At 60.1% G+C, this 20,652-nt stretch overlaps 2 protein-coding genes across 15 annotated transcripts in view; both read right to left on the bottom strand.

The window, feature by feature from the left end:
• EIF4G3 (eukaryotic translation initiation factor 4 gamma 3) overlaps positions 1-820 on the bottom strand; it is a 154,580-nt gene extending 153,760 nt beyond the window's left edge. For 8 of the 11 annotated variants that reach the window (XM_084300413.1, XM_084300409.1, XM_084300408.1 and 5 more), the window contains exon 1: positions 156-819. In XM_084300413.1, coding sequence (XP_084156539.1) covers positions 156-349 — 194 coding nt within the window. In that variant the 5' untranslated portion in view covers positions 350-819. Of the gene's footprint in view, positions 1-155 lie in introns of all 11 variants that reach the window. The other 3 variants (XM_084300406.1, XM_084300410.1, XM_084300414.1) reach the window with 1 other exon arrangement.
• A 5,348-nt stretch (positions 821-6,168) lies between these two features.
• ECE1 (endothelin converting enzyme 1) lies at positions 6,169-19,008 on the bottom strand. Of its 4 annotated transcripts, none has more exons than XM_084300297.1 (18): positions 18,970-19,008; positions 15,781-15,867; positions 14,531-14,672; positions 13,679-13,891; positions 12,279-12,403; positions 11,795-12,007; positions 11,533-11,724; positions 10,829-10,971; positions 10,633-10,747; positions 10,288-10,398; positions 9,912-10,010; positions 9,749-9,826; positions 9,239-9,342; positions 8,891-9,001; positions 8,695-8,762; positions 8,427-8,617; positions 8,239-8,334; positions 6,169-7,930 (listed from the first exon to the last, which is right to left on the bottom strand). In XM_084300297.1, exons 1-18 carry the CDS (start codon positions 18,970-18,972, stop codon positions 7,754-7,756), a joined length of 2,268 nt encoding a protein of 755 aa, XP_084156423.1. In that variant the 5' UTR covers positions 18,973-19,008; the 3' UTR covers positions 6,169-7,753. The 4 variants fall into 4 exon arrangements, with proteins under 4 accessions (XP_084156423.1, XP_084156424.1, XP_084156426.1 ...); XM_084300298.1 differs by lacking the exon at positions 18,970-19,008 and adding an exon at positions 16,391-16,509; XM_084300300.1 differs by lacking the exon at positions 18,970-19,008 and adding an exon at positions 16,218-16,236.
• Positions 19,009-20,652: the final 1,644 nt, after the last annotated feature.

Genomic DNA, 20,652 nt, shown 5'->3' with positions numbered 1-20,652 from the left:
GGGGGGGCCGCGGGCCCGCCCCCTCCCCACACACACAAAAAGGGGCCCCAAAGGGCTGCGCCCCGACCCCCTCCCCCCCCCCAAACCCCTCCCCACCCCCCTCCCGTCCCCCCCCCACCGGCCGGGGGGGCCCTCGCCCCCCGGGGAAAGGATACTGCTGGGGCGGCTGTGGCGGCAAGGCCCTGATGGTGGGGTGAGGCGCGGGCGCCGCCGCCGCCGGGTGAGGGGGAGCCGGGGGGGGAGGCGGCCCCGCTGCCGCCGCCGCCGCCCCGCTGCCGGGGCCGGTCCCCGCCGCCGCCGCCGCCGCCGCCGCGCCGGGTTTCAAAGCCGCCTTCTGCGGTAAACTCATCGCCAAGCGGAGCCACCACCCCCCGGCGGGGAGCGGGGCCGGGAGCCGGGCCGCGGGCGCGGGGGGGAGCGGGCCGGGGGCCGGGGCGGCGGCCGGGGCAGCGCGGCGGGCCGGCACCGGCGCCGGTCTCCGTGACAACGCGCCTCCCGGAGGGCTCGCGGCGGGGAGGGCACGGCGGAGCGGGGGGGGAGCGGCTCAGGCCGCGCTGCTCATGAGCCGCCGGCGGCGGGGGGTCTCGGCGCCCCTCCCCGGGGGCAGCGGCGCCCTTCGCGGCGGCGGCTGTCGGGCGATGCCGGCGGATTTTCCTCACAGGAGCAGCGGAGCATCAAACATGGCGCCGCGGCCGCCTCCAGCAGTCCGGCAGGACGGACGCTCGGGCGCCTTCGGGCCGCTCCGGAGCCGCTCGGCCCGGCGGCGCTCGGCAAGCTTCGGCTGTTTCCGGAGGCGCTCGCTGGCGACGCGCGCTCGGGAAACCTCGGCTCCTTCCGGAGGCCTTCGCGGGGCGCACGCGCCCTCCGGCCCGGCCCGCCTCCCGCCCCGCCCCGCGCGGCCCGGCGCCTCCCGTGACCCCCGCGCTCGGGAAACTTCGGCTCCCTCCGGAGGCCGAGGACGTGCGGGAGTTCGGGAAGCTTCGGGCGGGCTCGGAGGAGGGGGTCCCCGCCCAGGAGGGAGCCGCTCGGAGCTCTTCGGAGCCGCTCGGGGCTCTTCGGAGCCGCTCGGGGCGAGCCGAGGCCGAAGCTTCGGGCGCTTTCGGCTCGGCGGCCGAGCGGCTCCGGAGAGCTTCGGCAGCGCTCGGCTGCGGGGCCGCGGCTGTGAGGGGGAAACGCTCCCAAAGGCGCTGCCTGTGCTGGGCGGGTGCTGCCTTCTGCCAGCAGAGACGACCCCGTGCCCCGCTGGGCTGAACCTGCACAGGCGCCTTGGGTTAGGAGAGGGGCTTCCCACTCCTCAGGGCATGTGCCGTGGCCCACCTTTTAGGCCAGGTTAAAAATCCAACCACGAAAGATCTTTAGGAAGAGTTTTCCGTGGGTTGTTTGCATCCCATCTGCTGTGTGTTTTGTGTCGCTGCGAGCTGAGGAGGAAGATAATACTTTAAAGCAATCACAAATAAACTCTTAGAAGTGAAAAGCTTCTTTGATTAAAGTAAACAGCTCTCTTGGTGGTATATTCAGGCACTTAGCAAGTAACTGGTGCTGCGACTGAAAGCCAGCTGTGCAACAAGGAATATCGGGGGGGGGGGGCCTGGTCACTGCAGAAAAGCTACCCAGTAAGTCACACGCAGCTATCCACTTTGCAACTGCCCAATATGTAAGCAGAATAAGCAGAAATGTCTTATTTATTAATCTGAATCTCAAGGGAGAGAGGCTGGACTCTGTTACTCTCACAAGCACCGGCATCATATTGACCCATGGCCTGTAAGGGTTAAAACCCTGACTAGCACATTTTTACTCAAAAAAATGAGTAAAAGGGTCTTGGCTACGTTTTTCCTTTTGGGTCAGATCTCACCCAGACTCTGAATTATAAAACACTGTGGTTTGTGCATGTCACCTGTGGGATGGGAAACCCATCTGCACCCACCCACGCGAGAGGACTGCAGCGTACCGCGAGGCTCCACCGGGGCCAGTGCTCCAAGGTGGGGTCAGAAGAAAAGCCCCTGCTAGCTGCCACGCTGCTGAAGCTGCCGCGCAGGCCTCCAGTAGGAGTAGCTCTGCAATTGGAATAGTTTCTTACTTACTAAGGTGCTATCTACAGAGCGCAGCCACGCCAAACAAGCGCGCTGCGTGGCACCAGAAGTTATTACTGGAGCTGGTGGCAGAGGGAGGATGACGAGCACGCTATTTATTTTCCCTCCCCAGCCCTGTGCTTTCCATTGCACCTGATATCTCCGCACAGGGTAAAAGGGACGGTGAGAGAAAAATGCCCATGATGAGCTGAGCTCACATCTACCTCAAACTGCTTTGCAGGGAATGGGAAAATGGAGACTGGTTAATTTTTTTTAAGCAAAAAGCACAAACCAAAACAGCTTGTAAAGAAGTCCTGAACAAGGAAACTTGCAGTTCCGTCTGTTTCCATATGCAGCAAGGAACAAATGTTTATTTACAAGAGGGGGCTCTGGGTATTTTTGTCAGACCAAGCTTTCGTCTGCAGCTTACTGCTTGCTGATCACAAAATCCCAAGATCCCAAACCCAAATCTCACACAGAGATAAAGGTTGTAATTTCACCATTTTATTGGTTAACTTGTTGTTTTTGTTTGTTGGTTGGTTGGTTGGTTGGTTTTTGTTTATTCATTTTGTTGTTTTTTAAATCCACACAGAGATTTTTATCATGGTTGCCCAAGAACTGATAGATCTCCAGACATCTTGGAGAGCTGTCCCCCTCACAGCACTTCCCTCCTGTCTGCAGGGAGCTGGGAGGACAGATCCCACTCTGTACCTTTTTGAAGGCTCGCAAAGAGTTTGCTGTGATAATTTTCAGGGTGTAAGCAAAGCCATGTGGTCCATGGGGGTTGGTGCCCAGCACTGCTCCATCAACTGCTTCCCAGCATGGCACAGCTCCTGGTACAACTCTTCATGCGGAAGGAAATTCACACCAGGAGCAAATTGACATCTATGGCTTCCTCTGGTCTACAGAAATAGCTGCCTGTAAACACAGTTGTGAACGAGCCTTCTAGCTCAAGTATCTTTAGATATATCACTCCTTATTGCCCATTTAGAATTAAAAAACAAACAAACAAACAAACAAAAAAAAAACCATAATTTTCATCATATTGTCTTCCAAAGTGTGCTAGCTGTGCAAAGGAGCCAGGTTCCTGGCTCTGCCTTAGAGCTCCTGCAGAATTGATGCCTCCCCAGGACATCTCTTTGCCACTTCTGTTTTTTGTTTGTTTGTTGTTTTGTTTTGTTTTCCTAACAGCAGACACTTTGTCTCTCTTTCATACTACCCCGCATAGGACTATTTGGCCAACTAAACCTGCAGTTTTGGTGAGCCTGAGCAAGTGCTGGCTGGATCCATGCCCTTCCTCCTGCCTCTGGTTCCTCTCTACTGAATTTTTCCTCCTATTTTTTGTGCTGCTTCATTAGCACCTGGGAGCTGATGTATCATCATGGGCAGCTTGAATTTACAGCGCTCAGCACTAGCCCCAGAGCATCACCAACACTTTCTTCAGTCCCACCAGTCTTTTACATACCCCTTTGCCAAAATCAATAAGCCAGAGGCAGATGTGCTCACACCCATGTGGCAAAGTGTGTAAGAGCTGCAGAACTGCTGGTGAGCCTGGGAAAAGAGTGTGTAGGGCTTGGGATATCACTGGAAAAATGCTGGTTTTCTGCAGAGGTCCTGTTGGAGGGGAGAGCATAATGAACAAAGCAATGGCCCCGGGGGCAAGCAAAGTTAAGCAACTTCTTTATTGCTTGGCCCTGAGTAAGAACCACCACCATGGTGACCTGTGTGATCAGGTCCCAGGTCTGCTCCAAGCTGTGTGGTGGGACTTGGAAACCTGCTCACCACCTCCTGCTTGCTCTCCTCCTTCCTTCAGCAGCGCCGGGAGGAGAAGCTCCTGGCCCATTCGCTGCTCCAAAACCTGATGGTCCCAGCAAGTGACCCCAGCACTATCACAATGTGCTGGGGTTTCAGTCCTGCTTGGAGAGGGCAGGCAGAGAAGCAGACGAGCAGTTCAGACAGCTGGGGTCAGCATCTTGGGACTTGGCCGTACCGAAGCCGGCACTTGCCCTGCCGCAGGCCGCCCTTCCCAGCTTGCTCCAGAGGCTCCCGCACGCTCTGGGTACCCACTATCACCCGGCATGGCACAACAGCGCCTCTCCTTTCGGGCTTCTCCTGCTTTCCCCCCAGTGATCCCTTTCCAATATCCCCCAGGAAAAAAAAAAAAAAAAAAAAAAAAAAGTGCAAAAACACTTGGAGCCTCCCCTCCTTCCTCAGGAACGGCCAGGCCCACGTGCCAGTTCCTTCTCCTGCCTGGGCTCAGCCCTCGGCCAACGTCTCAGCCCTCCAGGGCACGGCTGAGCGTGAAATAAGGCAAATACCACCCAGGATCGGGCAAGCCCACGCTGGGCACCGGCACGTGAGCGGGATGAGTCACCTCCTGCCGGCTGCACCTACCCCGGCGGCCTCCCAGATGGGCAGGCCTCTGCCGCCGGGCCCAGGGCCCTGACCGCAGCATCCCCCCAGCCAGGCCCTCACCCTGCAAGGGTGCAAGCTGATTCTTGCCCTTCAAATCCTTCCTGCACTGGGGCTGTCCCCTCAGTGGAGGCCAAGACAGCATATATAACCAGGCTGGGGACTGGAATATAATTTCCTGGGATGAGTTTAGGGGTGCACAAGGAAGATTGTGCACCCACGAGCCGCTGTGCCCAGCGCCGGGCTGGCAGGGACCACCTAGCTAAGCTGCTACAACTCCTGGATAAATGGGACGAGCTCCAGAGAGCACAGACATCCCTCGGAGGCCAATTATTTCCCTTTCAGGCTGCTAAACTGCCTCTGACAGCATCCTCCCTGCGACATGCTGGGTGGGAAAGGCAGGGGTGCACGGCTGTGCTCTCCTCTGTGTTTCTTGCAGCTGGGCAATGGCTCCTTCGCCCAGCCCTGCTCTCCCAGATTAAATCCTCTTTGCCTTACACCCATGGCACTCCTGCTCCTCTCTTTTCCGACATTTCACCGCATTTTAAACACACAGCAGCTGGGGCCAGATCCAGGCCAAAAATTTTCATCCTCACCCCGGTGTCGCTCCAGGCATCGCTAACTCCTTGCAGCCCAGCCGCAGCATGCAGGCAGTGATTTTCTCGGCTCCACCGCCCTCTGCGGGTTTGTGCTACCATTTCCAGTGAGATCTCAGCTGGTCTCGCAGCTCTGCAGGAAATCAAGGGCCTCACACCAAGTCCCGCGAGCTGAAAGCAAGCTCTCTTATTACATTCTTATTTAATCTGGGACAGGCAACACAGTAAAAACAGCAAAAGCGAACTTTTACTGCCTTACCACAGGGGTGACAATTGCAGGGACGTGCAGTGAGCAGTGCCAGGAACCAGAGCAGCACCCATGTCCCCCACAGGGCTGTCCTGCCCATCCTGCCTCCACACCTGCCTGCAGCAAAAACACCCTGCGAGCATTTCCATGAGCTCCTGGCTGCCGCTACATCCTGATGGGGCACAACCAGGTGGCCACAGCTCGAGTCCAGCCCCAGATAACAAGCCAGGGCTAAATGGCAAACAAGTGCTCAGCCAGTTGCTTGCTTTATGGTTCTGCTGGCCTCTCTCCATGGCCAGGGTCTTTATTTTCATGTTGGGGAGAGCCCAGTAAAGCCACTGAGCACGCGCTCAAGGTGCCTGGGAGCTAGTGCTGGCCTGCACTATGGAGCTGGCAGCATCCAGCTGGCATCGCGGAGCTATAAATAAGGCTGCTTGGAGAGCAACCTGTGCAGGGCAGCGCTGCTGGATCCCAGCACAGCCTGGCTGGCCAGAATCTCACGCGGGAGGAAGGAAAAGCATCCGGGAAAGGTTTCCCTGCTGGGGAGATGTGTGGGGCTGTGCCACTGAGGTAGAACGCACATAGCCACCCACAGCGAGAGTGAGTTTTTTGGGCACAAAACTCTGGCTTTAGCCTCCAAGAGAGGTGGAAGACACAAGCACAGGCTGGGAAAAGCCTGCTCAGCTTGGTCTTTTGTCAGCACAGGGGGGCCCATCCATGCAGATCCCACAGCTGGGATGGAAAGAAAAAAGCACGCTGGGGACACAAAACATTCCCTGCTATATGAAAAAAAAAAAAAAAAGAAAAAAGAAAAAAGAAAAAAAAAGTAATGAGCAACTCCAGACCCAGTAAAAAGTATTTATTTCAATTATGATAAGCTCCACATGTAGGGTGAAAAAATAGTTACAAAAAAAATCCCCCCATACCCCTCCTTTTACATATAAATATTAAAAATCCCTCTACATCTTTGCTTTCTGTCTAGAGCAAGAAGGTGCCCCATGAGACAACACGCAGCACCTGAGTTACTGTCAGTGGTTTCTTTTCTAAACCGCAAAAAAGAATATTAAAAGCCCCCGAGGAGGCACCTCGCCCCCATCCCCGCCAGCTTCTGCACTGGCACCAAACCAGCGCTACAGGAATGGAGGTTTGGGGCCACACGGTGATTTTGAGGCTTGCAGTTCCTGGGCGTAGGGGCTGGGCACGGCAGCAAGCAAAGCAGCAGCAAGAACTGCCTGTGCTTGGCTGGAGAAGCTTCTGGGCCAGGCTGGGGCCAACCTCCCCTTATGAGGACAGGAGGGATGCAGGGACTTTCCTGCAGCTGCTCTTGCCATGCTCCTGCTTTCTGGGCTCCCTTTTCCTTCCTCTCTGGCCGAGATGCAGCCACAGCCCTTGGGAAAGGTGCTGGCAGGACACAGGATCAGTGCAGTCCTTGTGTGCTGCTGCGCACCCAGCCTTGGGCTCTGCGAACCTGGGGATGGCCAGAACCAGACCATGCCCATGGGCAGAGGCAGAGCCGGGCCCTTCATCCCTGCCATCACCACCTCAGTTACATCTTTGGCACGTCAACTTTTCCCTTTGCACTCAGAAATTAAAGCTAATCCCAGGGGCTGCAGCATCCCAGCAGAGCCCTTCTGCGACCTGACAGGAGTCCCTAAGGGGGCTCCACCAATTCTGTCCCCAGACCCTGTCCCCCTTACCCCGTCAGCATCTTCTGGGGATGGTCCCTCCCGGAGGAACCCGGGCTCCAGGGCCGGCTGGTTCCAACCACAGCCCGGGCAGCCACATCTGGCTCCCCAAGCTGAGGAACCATCCCCACAGGGTGCTGTGCCCTGCAGCTGCACTAAGTAAAAAAGATAATTAATAAATATTCTAATCCTTTGCTAAAAACAAAAGAAAAAAAAAAGCTTTAAAATGCATTTTCCCTGAAATTTTCCAGTGTATTCCAAAATGCATGAAAAATATATATATATTTCCCCCCAAAATATATCTTAATCTACTTTCCATTCTTGTGTGCGCATCTTTGGAGAGAGGAAGGTATGCCAGGTGTATTTAGACACACAGCCAAACCTGCTGGCACCGTGGCGTTCCCTTTATCGCCTCGGAAGAGGTATTTGCTGGGGCAGCAGATCAAGATTGAGCACTGCGTGTGTAAATACAGGCAGTGCCCGCGGACACGTGCCTCGACACATGGCCTGGTCACGGTGGGAAAGAAAAACCCTCAAATCGAAGTCATTTCACCAGCGAGCGAGGGGAAGAGAAGTTTTCACAGTGGATCGAACCTCGGACAACACCGGGGACGTGGGGCGCCGCTCCAGCGGGGAGCTGGGCAGTTCGCTGCGCAGAGAAGTGGTTTCAGCCTCTTGAAAGGACCAGGGAAATTCAGCTGCCAGCAGAGGACGAAGCAGCTGGTTCCCTCGGGCATTCGCCCATCACCACACTTCGCACTTCTTGGGGGGGTTCATGGGGGAGCCCAGGGGGCAGCTGAAATGCTCCGCGAACTCCCAGGAGTTGGATACGGTGCCAATGACACGGAAGCGCGAGGGGCTGTGAGGGTCGGTGATGAGCCCTTCGTGCGAGCTCTCCGGCGTGCGAACCGAGCACCACACCTGCAGGCGGGGGGCAAGAGACACAGGTGCTGATGTCTGCAACTGCAGGACCCTGCTCAGTGCCAAAGCCGACCTCCCCGCTGGTGGGACAGGGGCCAACACAGCTCCAGTTTTGTCTTGCTTTTTAACCAGCACCACCCTGACTTGGTTCTCCACCCACCAGACAGCATCTCCAGAGACCTCAGCCTTGCTGTCGTGCTCTCCCAACAGCATCTGGAAGCGTGCTTCCACAGATGGAAGGAACCCCAAAGGTGGAAGGAACCTCAAAAACCAGCATCATCCTCACTGCCTGTGGCTGAGAGACCTACCTGTGCGAAGCCAACGAAGAAGAGCTGGTGGTTGGTGAGGCCGAGGGTCGGGAGGGTTTCCTCTTCCCCGTTCTTTTTCAGCCAGTTCTGATACGCCTGGAAGCCGAGGAGCACAGTGGGTTCAGGGGATGGCACGGCCCCAGCCACCCCACGCCCCCTGCCACCTGGCCCCGGCCCCCCAGCCCTACCCGGTAGGCAGCCTTGAGGCCCCCGTTGTCGGCGATGTTCTCCCCGAGGGTGTGCTTGCCGTTGACAGCCTCGCCGTTGATGGTGTAGTTGCTGTACTGCTCCACCATGCACGCTGTCTGCCGCTTGAAGGCCTCCACCGAGGAGTTCTTCCACCAGGGACGCAGGTTGCCGTCCTTGTCGTACTCCCGGCCTGCCAAAAACACGTCGTGTCCTTTGCCTTTCCCACAGCCTCCCTGCCACCAGCTTGCCCACCCGGTCTGCCCATACCTTGGTCATCGAAGGCATGTGTCAGCTCGTGGCCCACCACCACACCAATACCACCGAAATTCAGTGACCTGTGGGAGGGCGATGCTGAGATTTAGCGAGCGGCCACTGCTCCCCACAGCCGTGAAATTCAGCATCAAGTTTGGGGATAGGAGGAAATTTGGGAATCCTGCCCTCCTTTTTTTCCCTAGGCTCTCACTTGGGAGATGCGCGGGTGTAAAAAGGGGCCTGGAGGATCCCAGCAGGGAAGACGATCTCATTCTTGGTGGGAGAGTAGTAGGCGTTGACCGTCGGAGGCGTCATGCTCCACCTGTGGCGACAAGGACATGGCCAACAAAAACCCAGCACCGAGGTTTGCTCCAGCTCCATCCCTTTACAGTAGCACAAAGCTGTCAGCCCAAACTAACTCCCCCAAACCAGCATGGTCTAACGGGCACATTTCCAGCAAAACCAAACCCCAGCGTTCCACACAGTGGACAGGGGATATCACAATATTCCCACTGAGCACAACAGAGCCTGGCTGTGCCAAGCAGGGAAGAGGACTTACTGGTCCCGGTTTGGTGGTTTCCGGAGCTGGTCAGCAGTGACCCTGGCCGAGAAGTTGTAAAACTGCATGACATTCTCGAAGTAGAGGTCAGACACGGCCTCGTACTGTGGAAGAGCAAAGTGTGAGTGGCACACGGTGGTCGCCCGGCCTCGCTCTTCCCGGTGCGTTCGTGTCTGAGCCTCTGGAGCCAGCAGGAGGCCAAGCTACGCCCGCTCTCATTTCTCCTCCTCTCCGACAGCTGCGGAGCCTCAGGAGGACAATGAATCACTGTTACAGAACTCCATGTCCAGGCAGGGATCCCAAGGGCCCTGGCCACCCCAGGACTGGCTGCAGCTCTTCAGGAAGTCCCCAGAGAGGGGCCAAGGACAGAAGCGAGACCCTTCCGGAGGAGACGCAGGGCTCAAGGCTGCCCCTGGGCCATGGTCATGGGCACACACATCCTGCACATCCTGGTGGAGGTGGGGGGAAGGGAAAAAAAGAGACCCACGGGACATCATCCACCCGACTCACATCATTAAAGACTTTATCCAGCTCCTTGGGGTCCATGATGAACTTTGGGTAGCCGATCATGTTGTAGATGGCGTCCGCCTGGGGGTGACAAGGACTGAGGTGCTTTTGGTGCCAGGGGTGGGAGGACTGGCTTGCCTCCCCGCCGCTGCTCCCAGCACCTCACCTTCTCCTTGGCAGATTTCCTTGTCTCTTCGTCCATCCACTGCAGGGTCTCCAGGCTTTCCTCGAAGGCTGTTTTAATCTCTGCGATCATTTCCTCCGCCTAGAGGAAACAAGGCGGTGCATTTTGGCCTGGAGAGCTGGCTTCCCACCCGAGCGAGTTCAAGGACCGACTCAAAACCCTTCGCACCAGAGGGGAGGAAGAGGCTGGGATGCCAAGATGGCACAGGGCAGGGACCAGTGAAAAGCCCGGCGGACAGCAGCACACAGCAAACACAGTAATGTGGACACACAAACATCGGCTTGCCCCGACAGGTCCACCACCGCAGCAGCTTTCCCAGCACCAGGGCTCGCGTGTTGCTGGGGCAGTGGAGACATACCACCTGCTTGCTGTCCTCGGCAAAGGTGGCCTTGACGAACATGGCCCCCAGGGCAAAGCCCAGGTTGTTGTCTGTGTCGCTGATGCAGAACTTCCAGCGTGGGAGGCAGGTCTGCACGGGACGAGAGGTGGCTGTCAGCAGTGGCACGGCACAGCCAGCACCCTCCCCGCTTCCCACCCCATCACCCTGCCTCGGGATCGGGCTTGCACAATGCTCTGCACCACAGATGTGAGCCCCAGACCTGCCCTACATCTGGTCTTGGATGCAAAGTGATTGCTAAAAACTGCCAATGCTGCGTTGATGTAGGAGTCTGGGTATTTGGAAGCACTGGGGCTCCCCCCTCACCTTTTTCGTCCCGTACATCACTTCCATGAATTTCTCCTCAGCATCCTGGAAGCGCTGGTCGAGGAAGGGGCTGGTTTTCCGCACCAGGTTCCAGATCATGTAGTTGTTGAGGAGGCTGTGGCGAGAGGCAGTGAGCAGGCAGTGGGACACACCGGCCCACCCTGGGTACCTTTCCAGGTGGGCTGGGGGCTCTCACCATTTATCCGTGGCCAGGATGAGGTCAGAGACCTGCTCCAGGTACTCCTTGGCATAGACCACGATGGGCTCCGACTCGTTTAGCTCCACGGGGTGGAAGACCATGGAGAGGAAGGGCATCCAGTCCACAGCCGGTGCCAGCTCCTGCAAAAGCCACGCCACGGTTACAAGCTCAAAAACGGACCCAAGAGCCATCGGGGGTGGCAGCCGCCTCCCAAGCCGGTGGCTGTCACATCGGCCCCGGTTTGATGGATTTGGCTGATTTTGAAGAGGCCACTTCCCATAGCAGCAACATCCTCCAAAGGTCGGAGGGGACTAAACGATTTCCTCCCACAAAGGAAAAGAAAGCGGAGCGGGTGTCAAAACGCTGACAACGGGGTGGGGGGGAGGCACATTATGGCCCCTTTGGGGACACAGGGAGGTGGCCGGGCTGACGTCTGCAGTTGGACAGCGGGCAGCAGAGCTGGGAGTGCGTCAGCGCCTCAGCAGGACAGCCGCCAGCCCCGGTCCGGAGGCTGGGAGGAGCAGGTCAGGGTGGGATGTCCCCACCAGGGACCCGGCTGCTGAGAACGGGCCAAACTATTGCACAAGCACTTCCCAGATGGTTTCGGCCAGCATTAGGACTTCCCTGGAGGAGCTGCGTCACCCCCTCCACCAGCCCCGCTTCCCAACCCCAGGTGCCCAGAAGCCTCACCCCGCTCCTACCTTCAGTTCTCCAGCCGTCATTTTGTGGTAGATGACCTCCTCGTCCCGGTGCTTCTCCTGGGGGATGGTGATGTTGGCCAGCGCGGTCTCAAAATCCAAGATCTGCTGCATCTGCTGCCGTGTCGACTCCTCGTCGGTGCCGCCCAGGAACATGCCCAGCTGCACCATGTAGTTCAGGTACCCGGCGAGCACCTACAGGGGGACGGGAGTGTCACCCACCCACGGCACCTCTCTGACAACCCCAACCCTCTGCCACCCTTACCTTCTCGTTCTCGGTCTTGTTCAGGTAGTAATCCCGCGACGGCAGGCCTAGCCCCGACTGATCCACCTGGATGACGTTGCTGTTGGAGTTTTTGGAGTCGGCGCTGACGTAGACGGAGAAGAAGGGCGAGGTGCGGTAGTGCGCCGTCACCTTCTGCAGCGTCGCGTTGAAGTTGTCCTCGGCCCAGGGGCCCGTGATGTTCCAGCCACCCAGCTGGGGAAGAGAGGGCTCGGGTAAGGAATGACTGCGTGCCCTTGATTAAATATCCTCCCGCTGCCCATCCAGGAAGGAAGAATCTTATGATGAGGCTAAAAAGCCCAGGAAGGGCAAGACCTGCCCATGCATCCGATAAATCACTGCCTCCCTTGGGAGAGCCAGCCCTGGGTGATGCTCTGCCCCAGAAATAAGAGAGTCTGGGGCTGCCCATAAATGAGCTCTTCCCCCCATTTTGCAGAGGACTCAGCCGACTGGGGAAGGGCCGAACCTTCTGGATGAGCTCCATGAGTGGGGCAGCTCGCAGCTCCTCGATCTTGCTCTCGTTCATGCAGGCCTGGTAGTAGCGCTGCGCCTTGCGCTCCGCCTCGCTCGACACGTTGGCTGTGGTGTTTTCTGCAGGAGCCGCATGGGGTGGCTCGCGGGGGGCTCACGGAACCCGTAGGGGATGCCAGAGCCCCCAGCCTTCCACCAGAGAAATGCTCAGCCCCGTTTTGGGTAATGGCTCCAAAGAGGCACCAAAGGATCTCCCCGCCGGTTCCCCTGGCCCCGTCTGGCCTCCTGCCCCCATCTCCCCTCCCTCCAGCAGCAGCTGCTCCGGCTCTTTGGAAGAGAGAGATAAAGAAAGAAAAACAAAAAGCACTTTTCCAGCAGCTCTGCCGTTCCCAGCATCACCCAGCCCCTTGTGCTGCCCTTGCCCCTGTGCTGGCACTCCCGGCTCGCTCCCCAGGCCTGTATTATTTATTTCTACAAGAAAGAACAATAAACCCATTTTTCTCCTCCGCCTCCAAAACCATCCTTTCTTCCCCATCCCCCCCCCTACAGCCCTGCTTCCCTGGAGTTTTTTTTCTTTCCTCATGACACAGCTTGCACCTTTGGCTTCCCAGCTGCATGGTTTTATTAACCGGGTCCCTCGGCTACGAGGAATTCAAGGAAATGCCGAGCGCGACCGCCTGGCTGGAGGCCCGGTCCCTTCTCCCGGTGCAGCGAGCGCCAGATTTCTGCGGGAAGAGCTGGGGACGAAGCCGTTCCCGCGCCACCCCCCTCCCGAAAGACAACGCTCTTCCCAAGCCTTCTCTTTCAGATAATCAGCCCCAGTGCCCAGCACAGTGGAAAGTGCTGATAAGGAGCCAGTTGTTTGCTCAGAGCTTGAACAAACCGTTCCTGCCGGCTGCTCGGATAAGCTGCCCCACTTCGGTGTTTGTGTGCGGAGGCTGAGCCCGGGGGTCCCTCCCTCTACTGGGGGGCTTCAGCCCCCAAAATAGCCAGACTGGGAGCCAGCTCCACCCAAAAAAAGCTCCACCAGCAGGGAAAGCTCCTCTGCTCGGGGTGCTATCAAGGTGCTATGGTCTCCGTGTGCAGTCTGAGGTACAAACCTTGCATTTCAACGCTCCCAAGGACACCAGCACAGGTTCTGCAGAGCCAAGACCCTTCCCCTGCTCAGCTCCCTGCACCAAGGAGCTGCAACACCACGTTCAAAAATCCCAAGGGCATCCAGGAGAGCAAACATCCCCGGGACCTGCTTTCCAACGTCCTTGCAGTGCGTGCCTCGCAGACCGGTTTGATGCTGGCCTTTAAATCCAACCTTACATCCCTACAGGCATATTTTTGGCACCCCCAGACCTAGCGGGACTCCTCAGCACCACGCGTCCCACTGCTGCTGCTGCTCACCCAGCAGATGCTTCATGATGGCCTGGTTGTGCTCCCAGAGGTTGTTGAAGGTGCCCCAGCGTGAGTGGCCGTCGGGGAGAGGGTTGGCCTTAATCCAGCCTCCGCAGGCGTAGCCAAAAAAGTCCTCGCAGGGGTTCACCGCCCGGTCCAGTGAGCTGAGGATGGAGCTGGTGACGGAGATGCAGGCCTCCGACAGGCACACGGCAGATGGCCCTGGGGGTGGGCACGACAGGCTCAGCTCTGCCGCTGCAGCACGACAAGGGAGCATCCTGCCCCTCGCCCGGGTATCCCACCCCATGGCAAGGGATGCGGGCACACATCCTGCCCTGGAGCAAGAAGCATGGGCAAGGATCCCAGCCTGTGCCCAAGCATCCCACCCCAGGGTGATGGATGTGGGAGAGCATCCTGCCTGGGACCCAGCCATCCTCCCCCAGAGCAAAGGATGTGGCCAAGAAGCTCCCCCTGCGCCCATGCATCCTGCCCAGTGCCCAGACATCCCACCCCAGGGAGAGGGATGCAGACGAGCATCCTGCCCAGCACTCGAGCCCCTCACCCCGGGGGAAGGGAGCCAGGCGAGCACTGTCTGGTGCCCGAGCATCCCATCTGGTGCTCAAGCATCATGCCCTAGGCTGAGGGCTGCAGGTGAGTGTCCCCTCCCATGCCCCAGAACCCTGCCTGGGGGCAAGAGATGTAGGTGAGCATCCCACCCCATGTCTGGGCATCCCACAGGCTCCCTGCCCAGTACCCAAGCCTCCCACCTTAGGGTGAGGGATGCAGGCGAGCGTCCCAACCCCCACCCGAGCACCCTGCCCTGCCCAAGGGGCTCGGTCCCTGTGCGGCGCGGGGACTTACGGGCTCTGTACTGGAAGATGAGGCCCAGCAGGCACGCCGCCAGCACGGCCGCCAGCACGGCCACCAGGACCACGAGCTGTTTCTCAGGCCGTGTGCGCTGAGCCCAGCACCCCAGGCTGCTCCTCGGGCCGCAAAAATTCACCTGCGGGAAAAGCAGCGCCATTTCCCCATCGACGGCACGCAGGGAAAAGCCCACCAGCACATCCTCCATCCTCCCCCTTAACAAATCCATTTGCTTCCTACAGCCCGTGGCACGGATCGGGCCCGCTAAAACACGCCGTTTTCGGCTGGGAAAAGCCGCAGCTGCCTTCCAGAAACCCGCCAGGAAGGGCGGCACAATGGCAGGAAAGGGAGCGGGGTGAGCGCTTCGGCCGGCCAGCGGGATCACCTGCTAGCCTGTGCCACCCAAACCCTCAGCCCCCCCGCCACCTCGGGTGGTCCCCGTCCCTGTCCCCCCCCTCGAGTTGGGACAGGGTGGGGGACAAGACGTCGGGAAGTGCCATAACAGGATACTCCTGCTCGGCTGAAAAACATCCCCAGGAAGCACGAGCCGACACCATGGCAAGTGGAGCTCCCTGCGGTGGCACGGCCGCGCTGGGGACAGCAAAACAGCAGCAGAGCCCTGATTTTGGTGTGGAAAACGCTGTTCTGGGCAGAGATTACGGGGCTGCCAGCAGGGTGAGCACCAAGAGCATCGCTCCAGCCCCAAATCTTTCCCTGCGAGGGCGGTTTAACCAGCGAGGCCGGACGCTGGCGGCCACGGGCTCTTTTCCTGCCACCCGCAGCCCTTTTTAAGCCGCTTTCCCCGCTGCTCGGTGAGGAATTAACCTAATCCCCTTTGTGCGGGGACAAAGCTCCCATCCTGTGCTAATTGCTCAGCCCAGCCCTAGTCCAGCCAGGAAGGGGTTCGGCCAGCAGAAAAGCTGAGCGCCCGAGCGCTGCGAACAGCAGAGGGGTCCGGCCCCACAGGATCCCCCCGGGATCCCCCACAATCACCACCACTTGCTCTGGGTTACGGGGACTGTGGGGACAGCCCCGGTGCCCCGAGGCACAGCCCCGATGGCTGCCAGGGGCGAGAGGAGCAAAGGGCAGCGGCTGGCAGCCAGCACAGCTCTGCCCACGCCAGACTTTGCCCCAAGGGAAAGCGCCCAGCCCGGTGAAAACAACCCGTCCCAGGCAACCCTCTGCTGCTTGCCAGGACCTGAATTCTCCCCTTTCCCCCCCCCCCAGCACTCGCACGGAGCCCCCACCTGGAAGCCGTTGGGGTACCCATCGCCTTCACTGATGGAGTCCAGGGGGTCTTCGTCATCCAGTGTTGCCCGCTTGTAGGTCGACATCTGCGAGGGTGGTGAGGAAACGGAGGGGCTGAGCGGCGGGGGGCCAGCACCCTGGCTGTGCCGAGGAGGAGGAAGGATGGCGGCAGGGGAACACACAGCCTAAGAGCCTCCTCCTTCTGCTCCGGGGAGCTGGACCCTGAATGGCTCCGGGCTAGCAAAGCACCGAGCAGCCGCCGGAGGAACGTTACAGAAAGCGGCGCGGCCGGAGCCAAAAGCTGAGTGAACCCGAACCCGCCTCGCTTCCCCTAGGGATGGGTTGTGCAACCTCCCCTTCGCCAGGAATAATGCTGGTTCCTCCTCCATCGGCTCCCGGCCCCAGGACTGGGAGAGGGTCCCCGTGCCGGGCTCACCAGGGACTCGGGCAGTGCTGGCAGCAGGGAGCCAGCCTCTCACCCAGAGACTAACAGCTCGCTTGCACCCTCCTGCCTGCCCCGCAAACCACATGCCCCCTGCCCCACAGCATCCCCCAAAACACCCCGTGGGGTCCCTCTGAGCACCCAAAGATGCTCAGAGGTGATGGCACCTTGTGTTTGGGCTGCGCACAGGCTCAGCAGATGGGCAAAGCGCCGCTTCCCTCCCGGCTCAGCGTCCCCAGGGCGTTACCTCGTGCCGAGGCAGGGGGGGCCCAGCTCTTATCTCAGCCCCCAGCAGAAAAACAAGGGGAAACCTCACAGGCTGGCAGACAGCCCTTATCGCGGCGCCGCTTCCTTCCCCCCTGGCACGGCCCTGCCACCGCGCACTGAGCCGCATTGTCCCCACAGGGACAACAGCAGGCACCCCAAAACCTTCCCCGGCCCCGCGGTGCCGCTTGGGTCCCATCACTCCCTGGCATCAAACCCTGTGTGGTGGGGAGGTGGGAGCAGGGGTCTGCACCCGTTTGGGTGGAGGTAGGGACATTGCCATCCCGTTGCCACCGCGTCCAAAGGGACACGGAGCCAGTATGAATCTGGCAGCACCCAAGCGCACAGCTGTGTCTCAGTTTCCCCATCGCTCAGAGAGCGACAAAAGCAGCCAAAACTGGGGAGAGCCAAAGTGCTAAGGCCGCTCTGGACAGAAATGGTACAAAACCACCCAAAAATCAGCATTTTGGGGGTTGCCCAGATGGGGAGTGTGCTTTGTGGCAAGGCGAGTGCAATGAAAGCGTCAGTCCCCAGCTATCCAGAGGACGAACAGGCCCGGGGGTGGAAACATGCCCCGGCCCCAATAACGCCCGATGACGACAACGCCGCCGTGAAGCTTCCCAGCCCGCCCGTTGCACAACCACTAATTGAGCCCAGGGCTCTGCCCGGATCCCAAATCGCAGCCTGGGTTTAATTAGCCGCAGGCACGAGGGCGAGCGCGTGCACCAGGGCGGCCGAGGGCATCACCCTGCAGCACCCACCTGGGGATGGGAAAGGGCTGAAGGCAAAAGGCCCTTTCCCTCCTGGCTTGTGCAAAAAGCTCCGTTTCCAGACTCAAAATCTCCTCCGAGCACTCGCCTCGAGGCTGCACTTCTGCCTGAGAACTGTGCAGGGAGGAAAAGCTTCAACTGCAGGATTTTATCGCTGGCGAAATCTGTTTTCTCTCTCTCTCTTTTTTTTTTTTTTTTTTTAATTCCTCCCCTCTCCCTTTCTCTCCTTGTTTTTGCACTTCGCACATGGCTGGAATTCACAGCTCCAGGCTCATGCAGGGGGGGTCTGGTCACGGGGCTCTGTGAATCCCCAGTGGGGCTCCAAAGCACCAGCGTGGGCCAATTCCTGGAGTCCGAGCCTTCAGCCAACGCTTTCACTCCGTTTCCTGAGGAAATGAGGCTTTTCGGCAATCCCCCATCCCGCCTGCCTGTCCCTGCAGCCCCCTGAGCAGCTCCAGCCCAGCCCGGCCCGAAAACAGCAGGAAAAAGGGCAAAACACATCCGACCCCCTCGCACCTCTCCCTGTACCGTGCTGCCTCAACCCCGTATTAACCATCAGAGAATCCACGCCGAGCTTCAGCCCCTAGAGCCCCCCTGGGGGCTGCCACAGCGCATCCTCAGGGGGTGGCCAGACAACGCCCCCCCCCGCCTCAAATTGTGGAAAATCGGGTTTTTAGGTATTTACTGCACCCACATTACTCCCCCCAGCGTAAAGCAGCACCCATAGGCGCTCCCACCCCTTGCTTGCAGAGATAGGAAACGCCCTTTTTTTTTGGTCAAAAAGGGGTGTTTTTATTATTTTGTCTTTTTTTTTTTTTTTTTTTTTTGGGGGGGGGGGATGTCCCAGCTCCAAAGTTTGCCGAAATCGCATCACAAACCCACACGGGCTGAGGGGGGGGGGGGGGGACCAAGCTTAAACCCCACACCCTCCAAACTCCCCGCAAGGCCTCAAAAACCCCCGACACTCCCCAAAATTCGGTTTTATCCCCCCCCCGCAAGCCCCGTGCTCGGGGCCGGGGGCCCCTCACCGCGGCCTCGGGGCGCCGCCGCCACCGCCTCCCGGGCGCCATTTCGGAGCCAGCGCTGCCCCCGCCGGCCCCGGCGCCTCCGCTCCGCGCCGCCCCCGCCCCGCTCCCGGCCACGGTCCCCGGTCCCCGGCCCGGTGCCGGTCCCCAGCGGCCCCCCCCTGGGCTCCCTACGCCGCCCCCCCCCCCCCGCGGGCGGCACCGCCCCCGCCCCGCACCCCGGGGTGCCCCCGGCGCCGCCGCGGCCTGCGGCCGGCCCGGCCCCGTTACGGGGGATGCCCGAAGGGGAGGGGGGGGGGGGAGTTAATTAGCAGCTGCTTGCGTTAATGAGGGGGGGCGAGGAGGAGTCGGGGGGGGTTGGGGGAGCCGCCGGGTTTGGCTGAGGCTGGGGGGTGCGGGGAAGAAAATTTTGAAAAGCTTTGAAAAGGAGCAAAAAGGGGCTGAAAAGCGGGAAAATATCAATAACCATCAAATAACCAGCAGCAGCAGCGCGGGGGGGCCGCCCCCACCCGCCCCGTTCCGCGCTGTGCCCCCCCCCCAGCTGCTGGAGGGGAGGGGGGGGGGGGGGGCACCTCCCTGCGCCTCCCCCTGAGAGCCAAGGCTGGGGGGGGGGCACCCACAGAGCCCGAAGGAGAAGCGGGGGGGTCCGGGGGGGGGGACTTTGTGGCGGGGGGGCCCCGCACTCACCATGGCTCCGAGCCCCGTTGCTGCGCGCTGCGGCCCCGGGGCGGCGCGGGGCGAGGATGCACCTGGGCCGGCAGCGCCAATGGGGCGGCGGGGCCGCGCCTCCGCTACGCCGTTAACTCCTTCGGGGGCCGGGGGGGCGCCGGGGGGGCGCCGGGCGACGAGCACCCTCCGGGGAGAACGCTGCGAAGTGGGGTGCTCCCAGCGCGGGGATGGGGAGAGGGAGAACTGGGGACTGGGGGGGGAACTGGGAACCGGGGGGGGGAACTGGGAACTGGGGGGGAACTCGAAATTATGGGGGGAACTCGAAATTGGGGGGGAACTCGAAATTAGCGGGGGAACTGGGAATTAAAATAAACGAGTGTGCAAGCGCGCAACGCTGTGAGTGCGTGGGCGTGCAGCTGTTCGAGCACCCGCGTGTGCAAGCAGCCGTTGCACAGGGGTGCAAGGATGCAGCCGCGCAAGGAAGGCTGTGCAGAGCGGTTTTGCAGCCAGCCAGGTGTTGCTTGCAGTTGTGCAAGGGGGCAAGTGTGCAATTGGTCCAGCATGTGCACACACGATTGTGCAAGCACACGAGCACACAGTTGCATGCAACCTCACAGTTGTGCAAGCATCCAAGTGCATGATGGTGCAAGGATGTCAGCCTGCAATTTTGTGTGCATGCGAGCGTGCAGCCTTACAGGTGTGCAAGCGTTCAATTTTGCACAGGCGTGAGCACAGTACCCTGGGCGCTCCCACAGCCCCTGGCTGCAGCCTTGTCCTTGAAGGGTTTGTATTATATGTTTAGCAGCCCCTTGAAGGGTTTGTATTTTTTTTCCCACCCACACTCGGAGCCTGGTTTTGTGCTCGCATCAAGGAGTTCCCCATCGTGCGGCTTTCTGTGCGCAGGGCTAGCGAGCTCTCCGCCGCGCTGTCCCTCGTTTGCTGTCCCACACGGTTTCCCACGGGACAGCGGGGACGGGGCTGCGCTGCTGCCCCCATCCCCTGCCCCAGCCGGGGGGCTGAGCACCCACACTCTCAGCGCATGCATGAGGCCAGTCCCGGTGGCACCCCGAAGCCTTCAGGGAGCGGATTTTTGGGCTGAGGCCGCCACCTTCTGGGAAACCACCAAGAGCTCCACGGCCACCCACGGGTCCCCCCACGACGTAGCCGCCTCCGTCCCCAGCAGAGGGAAACTGAGGCCGGGGAGGCCGGCAGCCTCCCGAGGCCGAAAGCAGGGCCCCGGGCCTCGACCCCGAGCCGTGTCCCGGCATGCCGGGGCGCGTGGCCAGGCCTTGGCACGCCGTCCTCGTGCACCGTTTGCAAGAGGAGCCGCGAGCCGGGACGTGTCGGGCTGCAAACAGCCTCCTGTTTATTGTAGGACCTACCGCAAAACCCTGCGGGGGTGCAGGCGGCCGGTGGGGGCACGGAGGTGAGAGCGTGCCCCGAGTCCCTCACCCCGACCCCAAAATGGGAGAGGGTGTGCACGGGTGAGCGGGGACAGAGCGGGGCGGCTGGGGGGGGTCTGCTCAAAAGGGGAGGGGGGCGAGGGGAGGGGGAAGCCGAGCACAACCCCAAAGCAGACACCAGAGAGTCCACAGCTGGGGGCGGGGGGGGAACCCCAAAGTGTTGCAACACGCCTGCCCTCGCTGGCTGGTCTGGGGGGAGGAATTAGGCACCCCCCAGGACACATCTGCTCCCCCCGCG

This window comes from Netta rufina (genome assembly GCF_964035555.1).
Source record: "Netta rufina genome assembly, chromosome: 22".
NCBI classification, from domain to species: domain Eukaryota; kingdom Metazoa; phylum Chordata; class Aves; order Anseriformes; family Anatidae; genus Netta; species Netta rufina.
Note: the sequence above shows the minus strand (reverse complement) of the source record. Positions and strands in the feature narration are given on the sequence as shown.